The sequence below is a fragment of the Myxocyprinus asiaticus genome, chromosome 22, assembly GCF_019703515.2.
Source record: "Myxocyprinus asiaticus isolate MX2 ecotype Aquarium Trade chromosome 22, UBuf_Myxa_2, whole genome shotgun sequence".
NCBI lineage: Eukaryota > Metazoa > Chordata > Actinopteri > Cypriniformes > Catostomidae > Myxocyprinus > Myxocyprinus asiaticus.
In genome coordinates this window covers 31853375-31877562 of record NC_059365.1, presented here as the reverse complement: position 1 = coordinate 31877562, position 24188 = coordinate 31853375, and the positions used below count along the sequence as shown (strand labels likewise).

Below are 24188 nucleotides of genomic sequence, written 5' to 3'. Positions count from 1 at the left end.
GTGAGCTACAGTGCAAGCTAGTCATGTTGGAATAAGTGTATAAATGTAGGTGTTAAGTGTTCAAATTTATAATTTTTCAAATTATGCATTAGAGTAAAATTGTTCTGATATAATAAGAGCAGGGTGTGAGTAACAGAGTGAAAAGTGTTTATAAAGTCATAAACAGCCATAGTATCCATAATTTGTGTGAAAGTGAATAAAACGCACAGTTGTTGTAGAGCCTTTAGTGTTCATTTCACCAGGAAACTGCAGCAAAACTTAGAAAGCGGCATGTAAAACTCAAATTTTGCACAAATTTTGTTATATTAACATTCATTCTATGAGAATAGGTTAAAAAATAGCACCAATTACATACAATAGTGTTGTCAAAAGTACCGGTACTTGGGTACCAAATTGATACTAAATTAAAAAAGATGTAACGATACCAGTGTTTCTGCAGTACCAGTAGTACCGAGCACCGACTCAATCCGGTACCAGCGTGCAGTATGACTGACACACGACTGCTTTAAAATGCTCACAGGCTTATTTGAGCACGTGCTCTGTTACTCCTTGTACACCGAAATGGACAATTAATCAAATTAAAATCGTGACGTCCTAGTGTGATTTATTAAACCACTAAAGGCTGCAATCTTACTGTGGATGAGCTGAGCACTTTAAGTAAATCCGACCGCTTATCCACTAGAAACTCCACAGACATTGAGAATAATTCACGTTGTATGAGATGACAGAGCAGGGCACTTATCCATTGTGAACCACACAGCACATAATATATATTTATATAATTAAAATCACAGAAATTGTGCTTTAATCTCAGCTCAACTTTATTTATATTGCATTTATAACAACAGAGTTGACCAAAGTGCTTCACAGTAATAACATTTAAAACATAACATTTAAAAATTACCACATACAGAAACACCAGTACTCTAAAATACAAACACTCCAAAATTGTGTCCTACATTTCATTTGTCAGACTCAAAGGCCAGTGTAAAGAGATGAAAGTCTTCAGTGATCACACTGGGTCATGTCCTGAACTGTTTATCCAGAGAAGTGAAGCTTCTGGCAAAAAACACTCGACATAATAGAAGCACGATTCAAAATCAAATCTAGATGCCTGAAATTTAGGAAACTGAATAAAAATATATTACAACTGAATAGTAAAATGTAATATTCACTTAATAATAATAATAATAATAATTAATCAAAATATTACAAGCAAGACAGCTGTTGAATAAAAGTTTGGCAATAAAATGCAATGACATGTTGAAAAGTTCTCTTTTCACTTGTTAAAAGTTTTAAGAATTTATTGATTAGACACCAGTTTGATGATGAAATTAAATTAAACTTTAAAAAATGTTCTGGAAAGTTCTGGAAAATAATAATAATTATTAAAATAATTATTAAATAATTAAAAATAACTAAATTGGTGTGTTCATTAGCACATTATAATATTAGCATATTTTTGCTGTGGTATCGAAATTGTTATCGAGAACCGAGAAATTTTACTGGTATCGGTACCGATTACTGACATTTTGGTACTGTGACAACACTAGTAAGTAACAATAAATGTTTTCCAAAGTTTAAGTGGGAGGTTGACTAATTGTAAGATTCATTGTTCTGTGATTTAAATTTCTTTAACCCTCATCCTCCACAGAATTAATCAGCCAGCAGGCTGTAGCTATCCACTTTTGATATGGAATTCACATGATTTGTGTCTTTGAACTCCATATGAAAAGCACTGCAGACAATGGCTGTGTCCAGAATGGCATATAACCCATACTATTCTTATTTCTTCTGATACATAATTTCAGGGGCATAGCACCAAATTTTGGGTGCGGGCACAGAACTATTTTAGGGTCCCCTGACCAATTTGGGTTTGTGGTGGGGATAATATTCAGTATAAACATTTTAGATGAATATGTATCAGTGCTAATTCACAACTTTTTATTTTCAAATGCAAATACTATTTGAATCAAGCAAAATATTATTTAAAAAAAAAAAGCCTACTAACGAAATATATTATATGTATACATTTATGAGTTTTCTTGTTGGCAAAGTCACCAAAACATTTCTGAAATGAGAAGAGTGCAACAAAAGAGTTTGTTCCTCACATATTATTTTGGTTTCTTAATGTGAGAAAATTTCACATGTACTGTATCTCATGGAGTTAGACATCATAGATAAACATCTGATGGTAAATTTTGCACTGAAGTAAAATATGTTTATACAGTTGATGCATGAGTAGCGGCAGATGTTGACAGTTTGATTTGAATTGTGCATGTCACTTTATTAAGCAAGCATCTAATTGTTGTTCACTGTTTAATGAAAAGCATGTAATGATTCTGTTGCTAATAATGTTACCTACCACCTGGTGAATATTTCTGTTTAATTTTCTCGCCAAAAACATTTTTCTCACATTTAGCGCATGCCAGGTTTTAATTTTGGACCATGTTTACATGAATATCAAACAAATATTCACCTAAGTAGATATGTTGAAATGTATGGCTCACTTAGCTCCTTTTTCTTTTGAATGTCCATTTTTGGATTCATTTCTGTAGATACATTAACGGACAAAGCAAATGGCATCATGACGTGTACTCAGTTTGGACCGCACAACGCTGATGGACCAGACCACTTTCACTTTTGTTGAGGGGGGTGGGGCTCGCTAACATGGGAGACAAGGTAGATTGAAGGGGAACTCCCCATTTTTACAGGTGGAAAACAGTGTTGTGACTTTTTACTCCAACCAATAGCATGTTATTACTACATATACATTACCGGTCAAAAGTTTTGAAACACTTACTCATTCTTTATTATATATATTTTATTTTATTTTTTTTTTTTATTTTTTTTTTCACATTTTAGAATACTAGTGAAGTCATCAAAACTATGGAATAACATAAATGGAACTATGGAAATTATATTGTGACTAAACAAAATCCAAAATAAATCAAAACTGTGTTATATTTTAACATCTTCAAAGTAGTCACCCTTTGCCTAGAATTTGCAGACATGTACTCTTGACATTTTCTTAACCAACTTCTTGAGGTATCACCCTGGGATGCTTTTTAAACAGTATTGAAGGAGTTCCCATCTATGTTGGGCACTTATTGGCTGCTTTTCTTTATTATTTGGTCCAAGTCATCAATTTCAAAAACTTTTTTTTATTTTATTTTAGTTTTATAATGAAATAAATTAATATGGTGGCACAATTATATTTTTGTCTGCAAAACTAATTTCAAACATTTAAGATACGCCTTCAGATCAAAAGATTTTTAAGATCATGAGAAACATTTCAGTCAAGTGTTTCAAAACTTCTGACCGGTAGTGTATATATTAGTGCACTGTTGAGATGCGCTCCGACTCCACTGTTTACGGAGCTGACTCTGAACTGATGGTGGCTCTATAGATAGGGTGGATTTCAGCTGTGTCTTCTCGGTAAGTTGTTAACTACTTTGTGAAATACATAATGGAAACTTAATAAAAAATGACCCCATCATTTTCCCTTTTCAATATTACTAATATAACGTTAACCCTGTCCCTGACAACCATGTCACTCATGTTTATCTTTGCTATTGTTTGCTATGTTAGCCAGCTATAGTTTGTCAGTGCAGTCAGTAATGATTGAAAGGTAAACATCAGAGCATCATTTTGCAGCTCAGCAGACAACCGTGCGGTGGTGAATTGTGTCTGTTGAGTGTTGATTTCACGCTATGTTATTGCCTAGTTGGTGAGACACAATTCTGGAAAGTAAAATAAACAACGTCCTCTTACTCTTCGTGACAACGAGCTTATAGCTAACTAGTTAATCACGTAGCTACTTTCATTGTTGTCAGCTGAGTGGAAGCTAATGAGTAAACATGTATTCACCAAACTGTTTTGTTCAGGATTCACAGTTTGGTACCCAATTCAACCGAACAATTCCAGTCATTGCATTTATAAAATGTAATATTTAAAAATCTGGTTTTCCAATGTTGAAAGTTTCTCCTGAACTTGTATAGCAGAATACGGTGTAACACTGCTGCAGCTGTTTATCTTGACTCAGCAGTATTAATATAGTCAGCATTTGACTGATACTGAACAGTAATACTGATGTTTATTTAGCTATTTATTTATTTTATTTGTATTTATTCTTTATTTTAATGGTCTGCATTTGACTGATACTATAAAGAAAAGATGTTTATTTAGCTATTTATTTTATTTGTATTTATTCTTTATTTTAATGGACAGCATTTGACTGATCCTAAACAGTACTGATGTTTATTTAGCTATTTGTTTTATTTTTATTTATTCTTTATTTAAATGGGCAGCCTTTGACTGATACTAAACAGTACTGATGTTTATTTAGCTATTTATTTTATTTGTATTTATTCTTTATTTTAATGGTCAGCATTTGACTGATACTAAACAGAACTGATGATTATTTAGCTATTTGTTTTATTTTTATTTATTCTTTATTTTAATGGTCAGCATTTGAATGATACTAAACAGTACTGATGTTTATTTAGCTATTTATTTTATTTTTATTTATTCTTTATTTTAATGGTCAGCATTTGACTGATACTAAACAGAACTGATGTTTATTTAGCTATTTATTTTATTTTTATTTATTCTTTATTTTAATGGTCAGCATTTGACTGATACTAAACAGTAATTGTTTATTTAGCTATTTATTTTTATTTTTATTTATTCTTTATTTTAATGGTCAGCATTTGACTGATACTAAACAGTACTGATGTTTATTTAGCTATTTATTTTATTTTGTTTATTCTTTATTTTAATGGTCAGCATTTGACTGATACTAAACAGTACTGATGTTTATTTAGCTATTTATTTTATTTATTCTTTATTTTAATGGTCAGCAATTGATATACTAAACATACAGTACTGATGTTTATTAAGCTATTTATTGTATTTTTATTTATTCTTTATTTTCTCAGTGTTCATTTCTAGAATTTGTTGACAATGTATAATAATAATGTCAAATATTCTTTGATAAAAGTATTTGTTTAAGAAAGCAGCCTTCTGAGTACCTTAGCATAGTCATATCGGTGAAAAATCTGTGAAAAATCCACATAGAAAAGGTCTGGGTTCATTCCAGCTCAAAAATTAAATATATACCGGCCACCATATTGGTAATCGGTGAATTTTCCCTCTCTAAAATTGGTATTGCTCACAAAAATCCCATATCGGTCAGGCTCTAGTATATATATAACAAATTATAATATAATGGAATATCAATGAAGCCTTTCTGTGGGTCCCCCTCCAGTGAGGGCCCCTGTTACTCAGGTCCATCATTACCCGCGGTCCGAAACCCTGTATCAATGTATAACAGAAATAGTAAAGTCACCTTTTCACTGCCTCCGACAAACGATAGACCGAAAGTCATTCATTTTACATGGAGAGTCGTGCGGTAGCTCTGTGTAGTTCTGACCATCTCCGGATGCAACATTTTCAGATCCGATTTGAGCTTTGGCTGCATTGAAATATTTCAACTTGTGCGACTAGACTGAATGCGAATGATGAATTCTTGCAAAACTATTAGCACGAAGTGAGAAATATCAACGAATTTTGTCCTAAACTTTATTCTAAATGCCTGCTACTAATGTATTTTGGACAGTTATGAATGTAGAAGTCAGAGAAAAAAAATTGCATTGCAAATATTTTTATGTAATTACAGTAAATGTGTGATTAAATGTTACAAGTGTCATTTATTTCTGCACATGCAAAATCTACATATTTAAAATCATGTCTATGAATTTCTGCTTCCTATTTGCTGATTTATGGTTGTTGTTGCTGTTAATTATCATTATAATAACTACAAAACATTATTGAAATAAATAATACTATATATAATAAATACTGAGTGAATATTAATTATGAATTTCATTACGTAATGATATTTCATCCTAATTGTAATTAGCTGACACTTCGAAAGCTCAGCGGCAACGGGTACCAAGTTGAAAGTATATACGGGAGAACTCCAACAAGCTGCACACTAGTCCCTCATTCATGCCATATATCGTGTTGCTTGTAGGTGATAGTTAAATTTGACGTGCTTCTGTTGTGAAATTCAGACTTACAAAAGAAAGCAACGTGCTTTATGTTTGCTTTATTCAGTCCCGGCTTGTTTTGTAAGAGATCATTTCATCATCACTTGATCATTGGCACGGAATTGCTGTTGTGTATTTCTTGTGTGTACATTACTGTAATGTCCCCTCCAGATAAATCGCAAAGGTTTTGCCCTATTCCAACCAGTGTTCAGAACTAACACGGACCAGAGTAAAATGTCAGAATCTAATGTGAAAATTGGTAAATGCGTTAATCGCGAAAAAAATTAATAATAAATGAATGCATTTTAAATTAATCGTATGTGTTAATGTTGACAGTTCTAATACAAGTATAACATTATTATATGTGGTAACACTTTACAATAAGGTTCCATTCGTTAGCATTAGTTAATGCATTTGATATCATGAATTAATAATTAACAATATATTTGTTACTCATTTTAATAATCTTTGTTAGTGTTAGTTAATATAAATACAATTGTTCATTGTTAGTTCATGATAGTTCATGGTGCATTAACTAATGTTAAAACTTTTTTATCATTTAAATCATAACTTTTGATTTTAAAAATGTATTAATAAATGTTGAAATTAACATGAACTAAGATTAATTAATGCTTAATAAGTATTGCTCATTGTTAGTTCATGTTAACTAATGATGTTAACTAATGTTAATAAATGGAACCTTATTGTAAAGTGTTACCTTATTTGTGTTATTATGTTATATAAAAACTGCTGAGGTGGTGTTTCAAATACAGCTGCTGAGGGAGTGACTGTAAATGTGGTATTTGTATTTTTTTTCTTCTGACTGCCATAATCCATCTATCTCCATCCATCTATCTCCTATGGGAATGAAAAAATAATAGCTGTTATGGTCTCCCATTCACCGCTATAGAAGGTTACCCTGTGATAATTCACCTCTGCATTCCAAACCCCGAAAGGAAAAAAAGGTCAATTTTTATTGGTGATTTATCAATGAATAAAGCCAGAAGGTGTCGAGTGTGACATCATATCCTGTCAGTTTTGGTGTCCCAAATAATTTTGCATACTCAAAGTCTAGTGTTACAACCGCTTAAATAAGTAAGCAAAGTCAATCACATTTTCTATTCTTCTGATAGCTGTAAATAATGCATGTATCCATAGTGACCATGATTAAAGTAAATATCAAAGATGGGAACTTCCATGACACAGGAAAGTCTTATCACAATGGAGACAATTTAGTTTAATAAAAAGTCTAATCAATTTCTTGAATTTACAACAATGGGTTTGAACATTTAGTGTAGAGTGCAGCATTTGTGTCTGACCATGACCCAAATGGGAGCAGCTTCAGATAAAGATAGCGACTGGATCTGAAACCTACAGACCTTTAGACACACAGCTTATATCTCCATCCCACACATGAAAAAACACAACACACATGAGACAAGCAGTGTGTGTCCAGAAAAGCATGGTTATACTGTAGCATATAGTTGTCCACTGTGATTCTAGTCACACAGCACATGTTATAAACTCACTCACTGTGGTTATAGAATGCAGTTGTCGCTCTCTCAAAGAGTCTGAACTAAATCAAAACTGCAATGGTACACTTCAGGTTTAATTCCACACTGCTGCTGTGAGAAATGGTCTGGTCCTGAGGGTAAGTCCACTCATCTGCAACACATGCTGTAAATGAGGGATAAAAACCAAAAAGTTTTTAACATGATTTGAAATTAAACCATGTATTCTATTATCTGACAGTATTGTGAAGCTAAAAAAACCTTCTGTCATGCCATTTGTATCCAAAATGTAGCTATATAAAGAACAAATGAGGTTAGGAGAAAAATATAAAGAGTGGGTTCTTGCCTTTTGTGTCGTATTGTCTATGCAGAGTATTGCCTATCTAGATTTTCTAGTTGTGTCAACTTTAGGTTGAAATTAACCAAAGTTATTACTGCTTGCCCTCTATTTAGAGCAGCACAACACTGTCTCATATTCCTATACTGATCTATATTCTCCAGTTTGGCGAGTCACAGAGAGTTAATTTGAATAATCATTGATATCATGTACATCCTTTTATTCCCAGTACTGTTCCACCTAAGTGTCCCCCCATAAATCATTAATGAACGCAGAAATTGTGTCACACAGACAATGAACTTGACATTAAATCAGACTTCCTGAAGGTGCAATGGCACTACGCTGCTGTTGTCTGCTATATGAGCTGAAGGCAACACTATGAAAAAGAGACAGTACCGGCTAATTTGCTAAATTAGCTTTAAATGAGAGCACAGCGCGGAAACGCGAAACTGCCATAAGTGAGGCAAAAGGCATGTTTGTCTTGCACGCAAGCTTGTTATAATTCCCAGAATCTTTAATTGCATATTCATTTGAGATATCTCAACTCATGTAGGCCTACTTATTTGTTTGCATGAGCCTACTCATTTGTTTTTGTCACAACTTGATTATATTTTCCACTTGTGTACATCTCTATGCATGAATTTAATTAAAACATCTAAAATACCTTTCAGATGTCATTACCATGATCATGGAAAGAAGATCAATTCAGTCAAGATCAAAAACTAAGTAGAACAGCTTTACTGCATTGTACCCTGTGCATTGCATTGTGGCAAGTTCTTGTAGTTGTTCTTTTCTTCACAACATCAGTTTCTTGTGATGTATCTCATTTAAAAGCTGGTCGCTGTCTGCTTTATGAGTGGCTGGCCTCAGTTACCTCAAAAGGTCATGGTATTGTATGGTTCCACTGAAAAGCAAATGAAGAGACCTTACCATTAATTGGACTGACAGCAATGTTTGAAAGCTGGCTCGATTATGCTTCTCACACTGTAGAAAAACAGAGAAATTATTAGGGCTGGGAATTGCCACAGACCTCATGATTCGATATTACAATTATATTTCTTGGGTGATTTTATATGTATTGCGATGTTGCGATTCTGTAAGTGTTGCAATTTTGATATTTTGATATAAAATCTTCATAAAAAGGTAAAAAAAAACACAGAAAAAAACTTTATCTTAGAAAGAAATGTCTATTGAAGAACAGTTGTGTTTGAAATTACATTTGTTTTCACTGTGTAATATATAATTTGCAGGTAAAAGGTAGGGATGTGCAAAACTACTAATCAACCAGTCAGTGCGTTGTCTGAGTTAGGCGACTAGTTAGTGCAAAGGAACCCATGTATAAGGCTGCATTATGTCCATTTGCATTCAACAAATAAACATTTACAATATAAAATTTTAACTTATCAAACTAATTTTGTTATTTTAGAATATAAAATATAACATATATTAACATAGGCCATTACTATTTTTATAATATTGATAATTTTGCAACATACAAATTGAAGCTAAAGAGTAAACTTGTTCAAGAACCATTTCTGGGGCTGTACTAAATTATGAGACACATGACAATTCACCTGTAGTTCCAATGTTGTTGCATGTTATATGCAAATGCAACCTGAGATAGTCTAAGATCCTATGCAGCGTTCTCATAGACAACACTACTCTAACAAACTGCTCCTAGATGACTGAAAGAGATAAAAATTGAGAACTCACCATTTGCGTGTGTTGCACAACAAGATCCCGCTGTGCGCGTGGGCGCCAAAGCGCAAATGAACTTCTGAACAAAAAAGCAAATCAGACACACACTGAAAATATAATCAGGTGTGTTTCCACCTAGACACAAAACACACTTCTTTGTGTCTAGTGGCATGTCTTGTCGACAGTGGCAGGTAAATGTGTGAAATTAAATATTAATATAAATACTCTCCACAACACCTCTCAAATAAACTTTTGGATTATGCATAATAACAGGAACATAGATCACAGCAGAGGATTTTGATGTCCGACAGTGTACAAACGGCACTTTGATGGCTGTAGCAGCGGTGCATTAAAGGAATAAACGTAGTGAATTAAAGAGACAAACTTTATCAGAGAGAAAACCTGTTAGTGTGGAACTCTGCACAAATATAGCTTCCTATATTTATCTATTAATTAGTGTAGCATTAAGATTAACATGTATAAGCATCATGCTGAGATGCTATTCTTCTCACCACAATTGTACAGAGTGGTTATCTGAGTTACTGTAGACTTTGTTCAAACCAGTCTGGCCATTCTCTGTTGACCTCTCTCATCAGCAAGGTGTTTCCATCCGTAGAACTGCCCCTCACTGGATATTTTTTTGTTTTTGGCAGCATTCGGAGTAAATTCTAGAGACTGTTGTGCGGAAAATCCCAGGAGATCAGCAGTTACATAAATACTCAAACCAGCCCATCTGGCACCAACAATCATTCATGCGATTATCTAATCAGCCAGTCGTGTGGCAGCAGTGCATAAAATCAAGCAGATATGGGTCAGGAGCTTCAGTTAATGTTCACATCAACCATCAGAATGGAGAAAAATTTTGATCTCAGTGATTTGGAGCGTGGCATGATTGTTGGTGCCAGATGGGTTGGTTTGAGTATTTCTGTAACTGCTGATCTTCTGGTATTTTCACACACAACAGTCTCTAGAATTTATTCCAAATGGTGCGAAAAACGAAATGCATCCATTGAGTGGCAGTTCAGTGGACGGAAATGCCTTGTTGATGAAAGAGGTCAACAGAGAATGGCCAGACTGATTCGAACTGACAAAGTCTACGGTAACTCATAACTGCTCTGCACAATTGTGGTGAGAAGAATATCATCTCAGAATATTATTCTGAGATGCAGGTTGGTGCTGTTTTGGCAGCACGAGGGGGACCTGATCGGTGTATATATGAGTTTTTTTTGTTTTTTTTCAACCTTTCGACATTTATCCTATTATGACTGAGTGACAATGCTCAGTCTTGGCTGTGGTGATAATTCTATTCAAACTGGATGTTAAGATGAACAGTTTCTTACTTGAAAAGAATCCTTCATAATGAACAGACATGTATCTAGTTTGTGTTTTTTCTCAAAGGCTCGTAGGAACAGCTGTTAATTCTTACCGTCATTAAAATCTGAATTTCACATCTTAGTGAAACTAACAGGGGACAAACGCTTAATGCAGCACAAAGCCTATCACGATCATTAGCCTATAAAGAGTGATGTGAAGCTACGAGTCAGATTGTAAAGCCACTTCAGTCCTTGCCTCGGGTAATACAGTGACTTCAGTTGTATAGGGTATTAAATCCTTGTCAGATTTACTGAAGAGTCTGACCTGAATTATGGGGCTCATAAATGTACCACCATTAGGGCATTTATTTTTGGGGTCAGGTGTTTATTCATAATGTCTTTAAGTCCTGTCTTTGTCCAGCTCCAGCCTCTGATTTTACATGTGCTCAGGTGTGTGTGTATGTGTGTGTGTGTGTGTGTGTTTAGTGGGTCTGCAGGTATTTTATGAGCAACCTGGTCTCATAGAATTGTTAATATACCTAAATTTTAATTTTTATGCGGCTCGTTGTACGTATTGCATAACTTTTCTTGTGAAATGAACACAAGATGCAATCTTATGTCATTTAAACACTTTTACTATAGAGCATGGCTTGTAAGTAGATGCATTTGAGCATTTGCATTATATTACCAAATACATTTACAACCTTGTTTGACAAAGATCACAGGACAGGGTACGAGTCCAAAAGAGCACACGAGTCGACACTTGAGTCAAAATTTTCATAGATGCACCATAATATGACATGAAAAAAAATCTAGAGTTCTTCCAAACTAGCCATTCATTATTTTCACATGCAAATGAGCTTGTGATTCACTACAAATGTTTGCCAGATGTTTGCAACTCTTTACTGGTACTGGTGAACCTGCAGCAAACCTTTGGCAACAATGGACAATTTCCTGCAGTTTTCCGCAAAGCGGAGGCAAATTTGCGGCAAAATATGCCATGAACTCTCGAATTTTGTAAGGGTGCTTCAACAATTGCATTTTTTAATGTTACATTTTCAGTTTCAGTTTACGGTTTAGGGAAAAGAAGTAGGTTTTGTTGAATTTAAACTTGATAGAGCATTTACCTTAAAAACAACATATTTTTGGGAAAACAGTAAACTTACTTTTAGTAACACACAGTGGACATTAAGCTTCGGAACTGCCACAATACATGTAATGAAGCATGTAATAGCATTTTGCAAAAATGTCACCACAATCATGTTCTTTCCATGAGATAATAATGTGTCCCATTCAAGTCGGTTGTGGGATATTCCTACTTGATATCTTCAATTTCCAACCATAAATGCATTCCATTTCCCGATATTCAGAAGATGATGTTTAAGGAAACAAAACTGTAATGCTTCTGTGAGCTTAGCAGGTGTTTGATTGTAACCAGAGATGTCTTCTAGTAACCCAACTGATAAACATTGCTGCAGCACTAGAATTTGTGCTACAGGTGTACAATCGTCAAAAGAGACTGTAATTTACTATGTTTTATACACCTGTTTCTGCAGGCATTTAACAAGCTTTAAAATCATGTAATGTGGAAACTTGAGCTCATTTATCGATATCGTGAATGTTTATCATTTACTTTGTATATCTCCCTGGGTGCTGACATATTTGTGTGACATCACGCACCTGCATCTTGGCACATCGGAGTTGAAAATATTCGCACAAGCTTCCAAGTCGGAATTCCGACTTCAAATGCCATTTCATTAAATTTTTCCTAGTAGAAGGTTGGAAAATCAGACTTTCCGAGTTGAATGGAACGCAGCATAAGGCTGCAGAAGACTAATAGGCTCATTCCTCATTCCAAGAGCTCATTGTGACAAGCTCTGTGAAAAATAAATCAAAAATGGTGGTTGAGCTGAGATTTAACAATGAAAGTAATGATTAAAATATGGTTCAATTTAAAATGTAAAATTGATTATTTTACCCAGTATTTGTGTGTGATGTGTATTTTATGCATATTAGAGTATTGAACCATTATCTTTGCAACATGCTAACATCATACTCTATTGTTTTTAATTGTGAGTCGAGTCACCTGTGCAGAGATCTGTGTTGCAGCCCATGTAGAAAATTCCAAATCAGTCACTTGTGAGCTTACATTTCAGTTACGATAGTACCTTTAAGGGCAGATGCTTATGTATGCTTAGTAAGGATGCTCACAAGATTTGGAAAAGAGCAACAAAATCACACTGACCGCCATCTAAGGGCAACTTTGCTCCCTGTGATGTTCGATGATGGAGGTCTAAATAAACACATGGATCCCTCAGAATAGTCAAACAGTATTTCCCTATCTGTCACTCACTCAACATTGTTTCGATGTAGTGACACTAGGGGTCACTCTTAAGAGCCCAAAACACCTCTGGTCTTTGAAAAAAGGCCAATGGGAATTGGCGAGTGGTATTTGCATACCACTAGCCCGAACATACGGGTATAAAAGGAGCTGGTATGCAACCACTCATTCAGATTTTCTCTTCGGAGCCGAACGGTCGATGCTCACTGAGCTGAATTCCCACAGCTGTCCATTCACCTCTGCTGGATCTGACGGTGCATTTCAGCAGCTTCTCCCCCTCTGCACTGGTGCACTGCAGAGAACGCCCCCTGGGCGCTTCAGCAGAAATAAAAGAGTATATTCTAAAAAATAATATATTTCTCTAAAAGAGCAGCATACACGGAACGTCTTTTTAAAGATGCCCTTCCGTTTGTGTGTTATTCCTGGTTGCGGTCATTATCTCTCGCCTTCTGACGGTCACGATCGCTGTCTTTCATGTCTGGGCGCTACCCACACGGCGACATCGTTCGTGGATGAGAACATGACCATGGCAATGTTGCGGTCGCGGCTTGCCTTCGTAAGAAAGCAAGCCACCCCAGCGGCTCCCCGCCTCGGTCCTTCTACCTATGGGTATGAGGACAGCGCGGCTAGAACTGGGGGTGATTTGGGCACCTCAATGGGACCACCTCCGCCGGGTATCCCCCCATAGACCTCCCATTCCCCAGCACGCTTGTCTGCCCCGATCAGGCTTCCAGATGAGTCTGCCAGCTCGTCTCAGGGCGAGTTCGACCTCTTGTTCGGAGCCCGCGAAGGTGATGAGTTCTCAAGCGCAGCATCGGAAAGCAGGCTCGTCCAGTCGGACGCGGAAGCCTCAGCTGGACTTCCCCCCTCGGGTACGGTCACCCAGTCACAGGCTGACGTGGAGATGACGGACATGCTTTCCCGGGCAGCCGCGAGCGTCGGGCTAGAGTGGAACCCTCCGCTCTCCCCTGAACCCTCGTGGCTCGATGACTGGTTCCTGGGCCCATGGCGCCGCTCACAGCCATGCCCCGCCCCAGTTCCTTTCTTTGCGGAAGTGCACAAGGAGCTGACAAGGTCGTTGGAGGCACCTTTTACTGCCGGTCCCGATCTTTCAGCTCTACCGCCCTCACTACCCTCAATGGTGCGGCGGCCAAGGGGTATGTGGTGATCCTCCTGGTGGATAAGGCGCTCGCGGTGCACCTATTCCCGCAGAACGCCGGCACCTGGACCCGAAGCTCCTGTCCAGAGCCTGTAGGTTTACATCGTCCCTGACGGCCAAGGCCTACGGTGCCGCTGGACAAGCCGCCAGGGCTCTCCTGCAAGTCCACCAAGCCAGGGCGCTAAAGGATCTGCACGAGGGTAGTTCCACCCCAGGATTGATGCAGGCGCTGCTCTCTGTGACCGACCTCGCCCTCTGGGCGACAAAGGTCACGGCGCGGTCTCTCGGGCGGGCGATGTCCACCTTGGTGGTCCAGGAGCGCCACCTTTGGCACAACCTGGTCAAGATGGGAGAGGCTGACAAGGCACAGTTCCTTGACGCCCCCATTTCCCAGGTTGGCCTGTTCGGTGACACCATCGAGGAATTTGCCCAGCAGTTCTTGGTGGTGAAGCAGCAGACGGAAGCTATCCAACACATCCTGCCCCGGCGCGGCTCAAGATCCCGCACCCCATCTGCTCGTCGCCACTCCATCCCCTGGTGAAGGGCCGAGAGGAGAATCTTTTGTTACCTTTTCATTTAATTTCGCCGCACGCTCAAGTGGCTGTGGTACCCAAAAGTTCAGCAAAAGAGCGGTTTCCTTGTTCCCTGGGTCACATACCCGGTGCAACGTCTGTCATCACGACCACCATCCACCATTCCATTTCAGCGTTGGCCTCCCTGTGTGCCCAGCTGTGGCACAAATCCGACCCCGATGTGACGGTCTCCACAGGTCACGAGGACAAACTTCTTCCTCCCCCGTCCCAGGATGTTCCGGGGGTGGTCAAGGAGCCAGGTAAGTGCTTCGATGTCCCTGAACTCAGCACGGCCACGGCATGACGTGGCACCTCAGGCTCCGCCCCGCTGCGAGGCCCCACCCGCTGGTACGTCCGACGAGATTGTCCCTTTGGTCCCCCTCACCCGGAGCTTGGACGCTTGGCTTGCGCTTTCCAACCCGTTGCAATGGCTGATCCGGACCGTCCGACTCGGCTACACGATTCAGTTCACCAGGTGTCCGCCCAGGTTCAGCGGTGTCCACTTCACCTCGGTGAAGGGCGACAACGCTGCTACCTTGCACGTGGAAATCGCTACCCTCCTACGGAAGGGTGCGATAGAGCCTGTCCCTCCGTCCGAGATGAAGAAGGGGTTTTACAGCCCCTACTTCATTGTACTGAAGAAAGGCGGTGGGTTGCGGCCAATCTTGGACCTGCGAGTACTGAACCGGGCTTTACACAGACTCCCGTTCAAGATGCTGATGCAAAAACGCATTCTTGCGAGCGTCCGGCATCAAGATTGGTTCGCAGCGGTAGACCTGAAGAAGAGTACTTCCTCGTCTCAATTCTACCTCGAAACAGACCCTTCCTGTGGTTTGCATTCGAGGGTCGGGCGTATCAGTACAAGGTCCTCCCTTTCGGCCTGTAATTGTCCCCTCGCGTCTTCACGAAGGTCGCAGAGGCAGCCCTTGCCCCGTTAAGGGAAGTGGGCATTCGCATCCTCAACTATCTCAATGACTGGCTAATCCTAGCTCACTCTCGGGATGGGTTGTGTGCACACATGGACCTGGTGCTCTCACACCTCAGCCGACTAGGGCTTCGGGTCAACTGGGAAAAGAGCAAGCTTCTCCCGGTTCAAAGCATCTCTTTTCTCGACTTGGAGTTGAACTCAGTCTCGATGACGGCACGCCTCACGAACGAGCTTGCACAGTCGGAGCTGATCTGTTTTGAAGGCGTTCAGACAGAAGACAGTGGTTCCACTGAAACTGTTTCAGAGGCTCCTGGGGCATATGGCATCCTCAGCAGTGGCCACACCGCTCAGGTTGATGCATATGAGACCGCTTCAGCACTGGCTCCAGACTCGAGTCCCGAGATGGGCATGGCGCAGTGGGACACATCGCGTGGCCATCACGTCGGTCTGTCGCCGCCTCTTCAGCCCTTGGACCGACCTCACATTTCTACGGGCAGGTGTTCCCCTAGAGTAGGTCTCCAGGCACGTCGTGGTTATGACAGACGCCTCCAAAATGGGCTGGGGCACTCCTGGATGGGCCCGCGGATACGTTGGCACATCAACTGCCTCGAGTTGTTGGCAATTCTACTCGCCCTGCGGAGGTTTCGGCCATTGATCCAGGGCAAGCATGTGTTAGTTCGGAGAGACAACACGGCAACGGTGGCATACATGTTGTCCCGTGTCACACCCCCCCACCCCCCCAACCCCTGGGCGGGGTGTGGTCTCCACTGTGTCTTCCCCTTGGGAGTGACACCCCCCCGACGTAGACACTGATGGCCCCAGTCGGTTAATAAATTTCACTCTTTTTTGGGGAGAGAAAAAAGAGGATAAGAGGCCACGACTGGGCTAGCCTGTCCCTATCTTTTGAGCAGTCGACTTGTCCCCAAAGGGCCGTTCAACGCTCATAACAGCATTGGGGGAGGTTACGTGTCAGCCTGGTGCGCTGGCTACGAGGCACACAGCAGTCTGCCCATCTCGCACCGCCAGTTCACGTAACACAGTTCAGCTAGTTGTGGCATTTCATATAGGGACCCCTAGTGTCACTACATTGACACAACATCGAGTGAGTGACAGATAGGGAACATCCTGATTACTTTCGTAACCTCCGTTCCCTGATGGAGGGAACGAGACGTTGTGTCCCTCCTGCCACAACGCTGGACTACCCGCTGAAATGGCCGGGACCTTGTCTCGGCTCCTCAGCACAAAACCTGAATGAGTGGTTGCATACCAGCTCCTTTTATACCCGTACGTTCGGGGGAGTGGTATGCAAATACCATTCGCCAATTCCCATTGGCCTTTTTTCAAAGACCAGAGGTGTTTCGGGCTCCCAGTCCTCCTAAATCAGAGGTTAAGAATGCAGGGCAGCACACAGTGATTCCATACGTATGCACTTTTCACAGCGATCAGCTCAGCCTGGAGCTCAATGAGCCACCCTGTTTCAATCTTATCTGCAAAATTCAACTTGCTGGATGCTTATATAAATGGTTTGGTTGGAATTAAAGCTGGTCCATAGTTATTTGCACTTTTACGTGGAAAATGCACCAGTCACACTAATTACTTTATCAAGCGTCTGTTAATATTAAAGGGTTAGTTCACCCCAAATGAAAACTCAGTCATCATTTACTCATCCTCATGTTTTTCCAAATATGACTTTTCTCTTCCATGTAACATGAAAGGAGATGTTAGGCAGAAAGTTTATCTTAGACACCATTAACTTTCTTTGCATCTTTTTTCCCATTCAGTGAAATTGAAATGGCAGCTGGGTACAACATGAGTCTAAGGCTATATTCACACTAATCTGATTTCATTTTCATTGTCCTAACGTCATAGTTTTTCCAAAGTATGCTGTAACTGGCAACATTTTTTAAATATTCAGTTTTCGGTAAAGGAAACAGATGACCTTTGAAATTCTGTGTCATCTTTTCATTCAAAGAACTAAGAAACAAATAAAGAGATCAGATTTATTTCCCTGAATTGGCGCTTTGTCTGTGTTTGGGTGCCTGTTTGAATTTGAACTGTAATACTCTCATCTCTTTGGTTTCGATCATGCATTGGCACAAGCATCATTCATAGAGCTGCTCTTTGCACATTGATACAATTTTTTGTCTAGTTTAATAAACTGCACTTGTTCATAAGTGTCTATAGTGTGGTTTATTGATTTAATGAAGTGCTATGAGTCACAGGAAGTGACATTTACACCGGCAATATGGCGGCTTAGAAATGCAGCTGGATAGCTCTTCACACATACTGGAAATCACAGGAAGTTGCTGTAGCATTGCACATCACTGAACAAAAGTTCACAGGAGTTGGAAAATGTAATAATTTTCTGTGAACCATGATGGATAAGTGAGCTAGAAATAGATTTTGTTGGCTTATGTGGACACCATAATATAGATTTACATGGAAAAGAAAGGATGAAGGAAATTAAACCACATTTTCTCTCTCTCTCTCTTATTTCTCAGAGGTCTATCAGCTCAGCCTTCCTGAAGACCAGAAGCTGAGTGTCACCACGGTAACAGTGGGTCAGAGCGCCGTGCTCACATGTGCCATCACAGGTAACCAGCGGCCGCCAATCATCTGGAGACGTAACAACCATGCCCTCAACATGCTGGAGCTAGAGGATATTAACGTGAGTTACATGCCCGTCACATCTCATTTCAACTCTGGTCGAGTGTGTGTGAGTTGTCTGGAAAGCATTTAGATCAACTACCTTGTTAAGGCTGTTGAAAAGCAAGTGGCATTGCTGCCAAGCCAATAAATTTGGCGAATTTCAGTACACACACACATTCAACTGCAGTCTAGTTTGTAATTGATGTGACATGGTGTGAGATCTTTCGATGTTCAATCTAATTCATGTCTCTCTTAATGTGCTTTCAACTCAACTATGCCTTTGAAGTAATGGAATTTAGAGTGAAACATTCAACAAAGAGATCCAAGCCAGGTGGGATTTGAAATACAGAAACCATAAAAGGGACATTAAGGGATAAAATTAAAGAAGAGTATACATCCTCAATGTCTCTCAGTTTTCAGGCTTTTTCACCTTACAAAGTTGTGCCATGCTAAAGTTGTGATATATATATTTATTAAAGCAACTTTAATCAACTCAAGCTGATGGGGGCTTGGCCTCATGATACCAAATTGAGATATGAGTAATGTTTTAAATGTTCACACAGCAACAAAACATCACTCGAAATGGCTGCAACTCTGTTGAAAGCACATTAGTGTAAATGGGGAGAGATAAACGCTCAAGAGAATCTAAATGGGTTTGGCAGTGATTGCCAATACGAAATGCAACTGTTAAAGAGGGGAGGTGCAATTTACAATATAATTAAACATTACACACAAATAAATTATAAGAGCATGCAAAACATATGATTCATCTCTCTTGGGATATGCTGCATGGAGGAATTTGTATCTACCTCTAATATGATGTATTTACATAAATTTATGTTTGACCATTTATGTGAAGTTTATACATTTGCATCAGTACAGGGGGATTTGTGGATTTGTGAGTGTGTAGCCATGCACAAGAGATTATCAAATTTATTGTAAGACACTGAAAAGTGTCTCTTAAAGACACCTTTAAAGCTGCATGCGTCCATGCGTGAATAGTTTTCAAAATGACTAAAACATGAGTACTTAAAAAAGTGCATCGCATTTCTGCCTTTTCAATACACTGCATTTAGTCCCAGAAACAGTGTGGCCCTAAGAATTTTAGGACACTTAAAGGGACAATTCACCCAAAAAAGATAATTCTCTTAACATTTACTCATCCTCATGCTATCCCAATCCCATATGACTTTCTTTCTTCTGCAGAACACAAACGAAGATATTTTGATGGATGTATGATGGGGTCCAAAACTTTAAAGCTCCAGAAAGAACATAAAGGCAGCATAAAACTAATCCATACGACTCAACTGGCTTGATCCATGTCCTGTGAAGTGATAAGATTGTTCTGGGTGAGAAACAGACCAAAATTTAAGTCAAAATGTAAAACCTCACAGAGTGAGGTTGATGCTCACACTTCAAGATGATGACTCTTTGACACGGTTGCCAGTTCCTCAATCCCGATATCATTATATTTCAATTAGAGATTGCATATACATTTTTGTGACCCACGACTCTACTATTTTATTTTGTGTGTGCATTTTGAAAATAGCCCAACAGGGTGTAAAAAACGCAAACCTGGCAACACTGTGTCTGGTTCGTGCACATGTGTCAAGCGCAAGGAAGTGTGTGAACAAGCTTCTCTCAGGAACACACCAAGAAAACTGCGGATGTCAAGATTTATAGTGAATAAGAATTTAAATGTTGGTCTGTTTCTCACCCAAAGCGATCGTATCATACCTTTTTGGAGCTTAAAGGTTTTAGACCCCATTGACTTACATTGTATGGATATCCTTCAAAATATCTTAATTTGTATTCCACAGAAGGAGGAAAGACATACAAGTTTGAGACAGCATGAGGATGAGTAAATGAAGAGAGAATTATAATTTTTTGGTGAAATATCCCTTTAAGCTTTTTGAAATTTGTATTCCAAAACACACTGCATTTTGTCCCAGATATGACATCAAAATAGTAAAATAATATATAGTAAAATAAAACATTGCAAGTCACACTTAAAAAAAAGTCCAAATTAACCAAGTGACATATATATATATATAATAAAGTTAATTAAAATAACAAAATGGATTTAACAAAAATAAATATAAAATAAATGTACATATACTTTTTGATCATGTCATTTTAGTAGGGCTGCCCCCAACCAAATATTTTCCTAGTCGACTAGTAGTCGTTAGTTTAAGCCATTAGTCGACTAGTTGTCACACATTTATGATATTAATTTAATAACTTAAATATATATTTTTGGGGGGCATCAGAAAATGGTTTGAGTGCCAGGGCTGCGAAAGAATGTTATAAGTAACATTGGTAACACTGTTCTACATTACAGAGAAATACTAAACCGTAATAATGAACCTTTAAAATATAAATTTTACAAGCGCACGCACGGCAAAAGCAGTAATGATTCCGAATGTGTTGGAAAAACCAGCAAGGAGACTGTCTGAACATTTTGTTAATTTATAGACAGAAATGCACATTAAGTTAAACATGCAGTAAACGAGGTACTAATTTAGCTTCCCCACTCCCTATTAAAACTTGGATAAGCTTAATAGCGCATATTTATCTAGGTTATCTAACGTTAGAGCGAGCGGCCATTTTAAGTTGCTAAAGTTAACGTTTGAGGTCGATGAATGATAGGCGAAAGTTTGCCTGCAGAGTTTGCATGTCACCTTTTGGAGACACCCTTTACCCTCTCAAAATGATCCCACACTTTGAATTTCTTGCCCGACTTAATTAATTACCTCATGCAACAGCTGTGTAAATGATCATGTCTGTCCGTCACTGACTGCATGACTTCGCCACTTCTTCTTCTTGCTGTTTTACGGCGGTTCACACACCCATTGGTGCATTACCGCCACCTATCTCCCATTTGGACCATCGGCACTCTATTTACAAATAAAATACCTACACCACCTTATCTACACTAGCGGTCAAAAGTTTTGAAACACTCATTCTTTATTTATTTTTTAACATTTTTGAATAATAGTAAAGTCATCAAAACTATGGAATAATTATATTGTGACTAAACAAAATCCAAAATAAATCAAAACTGTGTTATATTTTAGCATCTTCAAAGTGGTCACCCTTTGCCTAGAATTTGCAGAAATGTACTCTTGACATTTTCTCAACCAACTTCTTGAGGTATCACCCTGGGATGCTTTTTAAACAGTATTGAAGGATAGTTTCCATCTATGTTGGGAACTTATTGGCTGCTTTTCTTTATTATTTGGTCCAAGTCATCAATTTCAAAAACTTTTTTTATTTTTATAAAATTTATAAAGTTTTATAATGAAATAAATTAATATGGTGGCACATTTCAGTCAAGTGTTTCAAAACTTTTGACCGATAGTGTACATACGATCCCCATGTAGAAGATCTAGACTTGCGGAGGTGGAGGGTTTTAGAGAAAGCTCTCACAGCGCGCTGCACTGAAACTGGCTTACTTGCAAACTGAGCTAATTTAAATGTTAGGGGGAGAGAGAGAGTATGCAAGCTGATTACACGTCAAAGTACCTATCAGCTTACCACATGTGAGCCAACAGGCTAACAGATAACAAGTTCAAAGAACCTATCAGTTTGTGCCATTCATTGTTTCATTCCTGAACTAAGTAATTTCTATTACTGTGTGTATTTGACCAGCCGAAAGCCTGGCATTCTTCAATTGAGTCAATAAATGTCAGAGATATCACTGGCCTCTGTATTGTCCTCGATACATTAACAGTTTATGAGCCTTTTAAATGAGGAGGGAGCCTCTGGCTGCCAAGATTCATCTTCAGAACCTTCACCCTACAGACCTTACCACATAGAGAAACATCAACCAGTTGGAACATAATAAAAAACACGAACATGCTCACACAAACCCCGACATAGACGCACATACAGTACTCATTCATGTGTACAGAAATGCATACACACACAATAACTGCAAATATGGGAGAGTGCTTTCTGCAATGGTCAGTCATGTTGATTTACAGTAATAGCATCTTGCAAAGGTAGCATCTCTATGAATAATCTAAAGACTCAGCGGAGAGCCTGATTAAATCAGCAGCTCTACAGAACCACATCCTTCAGGACAGCAGAGCTTGATGAACTAAACTAGAACATTCTCTAATAAGAAGAAAAACATTTATTGCATTCGCCGAGCACTTATTGTCATCATGCAAGCTTTATGGCTGCATGCTAGTCTTAACCACAGGAAACTCTATTATGCCTCCTGTATCACTGAATCGCTTCTTTCTTTCTTTTTTTTCTTTCTTTCTTTCTTTCTTTCTTTCTTTCTACACAGTATATTACAAATACATTGTTTTAGAAGATATTCGGTATTACTCTCCCAACAATGCAGTTGTATGTGCTGATTACCTGTGGCCAAATCACAGATGTATATTAAGTAAAACAGCAGTACTGCTTGCGTAATACTGCTTAAATAAATAAATAAATAAATAAATAAAAATTGTATTACTGTAAATTATAAAAGAATGAAAAAAAAAAAGGGCTTTTACTAGTGATTTCAGGCTTTTGGACCCCACTGAATCTGTATTTAAATTAATTTCAGATTGTTTACCTTTAGTCTACTGTCAGAAATAACATTTATCCAAGTATAGTTATGGGTATTATCATTTAGTTCAGTAAATCCAGTCTATATTTAAGGACACATCTTATGCACATTAATTTGATAAAAAATGAGGGTGCTTGCTGAGTGTTGCATCATGGGATGTAATTCACACTGGCATTTTTATGAACTACTCCCTGAATACATAAAACAAAAGAAAGAGTTTGTGTGTGTGTGTGTGTGTGTGCGTGCGTGTGTGTGTGCGTGTGTGTGTACGTGTGTGTGTGTGTGTGTGTGTGTGTATTTTCATTCAAACTTCAAATAATCAGTAAGAAACTTAACTATAACCTGTGGGCAAACCTTTATCTAGGATCTGCAGGAAGGAGCTAGAATTTGAGATAGAATTATTATGATCTTCCAGCCGGATACATAATATATGTTACAGTGGCACAAAATCCAATGCCCATAAAGGTACTACATAATTATTTGTAAACCTTTAAAAACTAGGGATGCACAGATATGGAATTTCTGAGCCAATACAATAACCGACAATTCAAAGCTCATTGTGGCCAATACCAATAACCGATATTTATATATATATATATATATATATATATATAATTTTTAAATATTTAACCTGGAACTGCTAGCTAATTCATTAAAAGATTCTCATTTGAAAAATATGTGTCATTTAAAAGCTTGAAATTGGACTTTTTAAGGTTTGTCGGAAGTAACATGAACCAAAAATGTGCCTATATTACAGATGAATGCTGATTTGAATGACAAATGAATGACAATACACTTGCATAAACTGTATAATGCCCATTTATATGAGTGTTTACGGTAATCCTGATGACTCGCTCACAGAGAGAAAATAATGAACTTGTAATAATGCATTAAACTAAAATGAGGTGATAAATTAACAGCATGTAATGAGCATTAAACAACCAAACATACAATACAATCCATAATCTCTGTATACATGGTGTAATATATATGCTTGCAACTAGACTGCAAGTGCAGCAGTGGTTTATGTAATTATGTGTGCATTTTTGCATTGTGCTTA

The 24188-nt window shown here is 38.5% G+C and overlaps 1 protein-coding gene across 2 annotated transcripts in view; it reads left to right on the top strand.

The window, feature by feature from the left end:
* Window positions 1-24188, top strand: part of LOC127413035 (follistatin-related protein 5-like) — a 251700-nt gene that overhangs the window by 139943 nt on the left and 87569 nt on the right. For both annotated transcript variants that reach the window (XM_051649838.1, XM_051649837.1), the window contains exon 7: window positions 18414-18580. In XM_051649838.1, the coding sequence (XP_051505798.1) occupies window positions 18414-18580 (167 nt within the window). The remainder of the gene's footprint in view (window positions 1-18413; window positions 18581-24188) is intronic.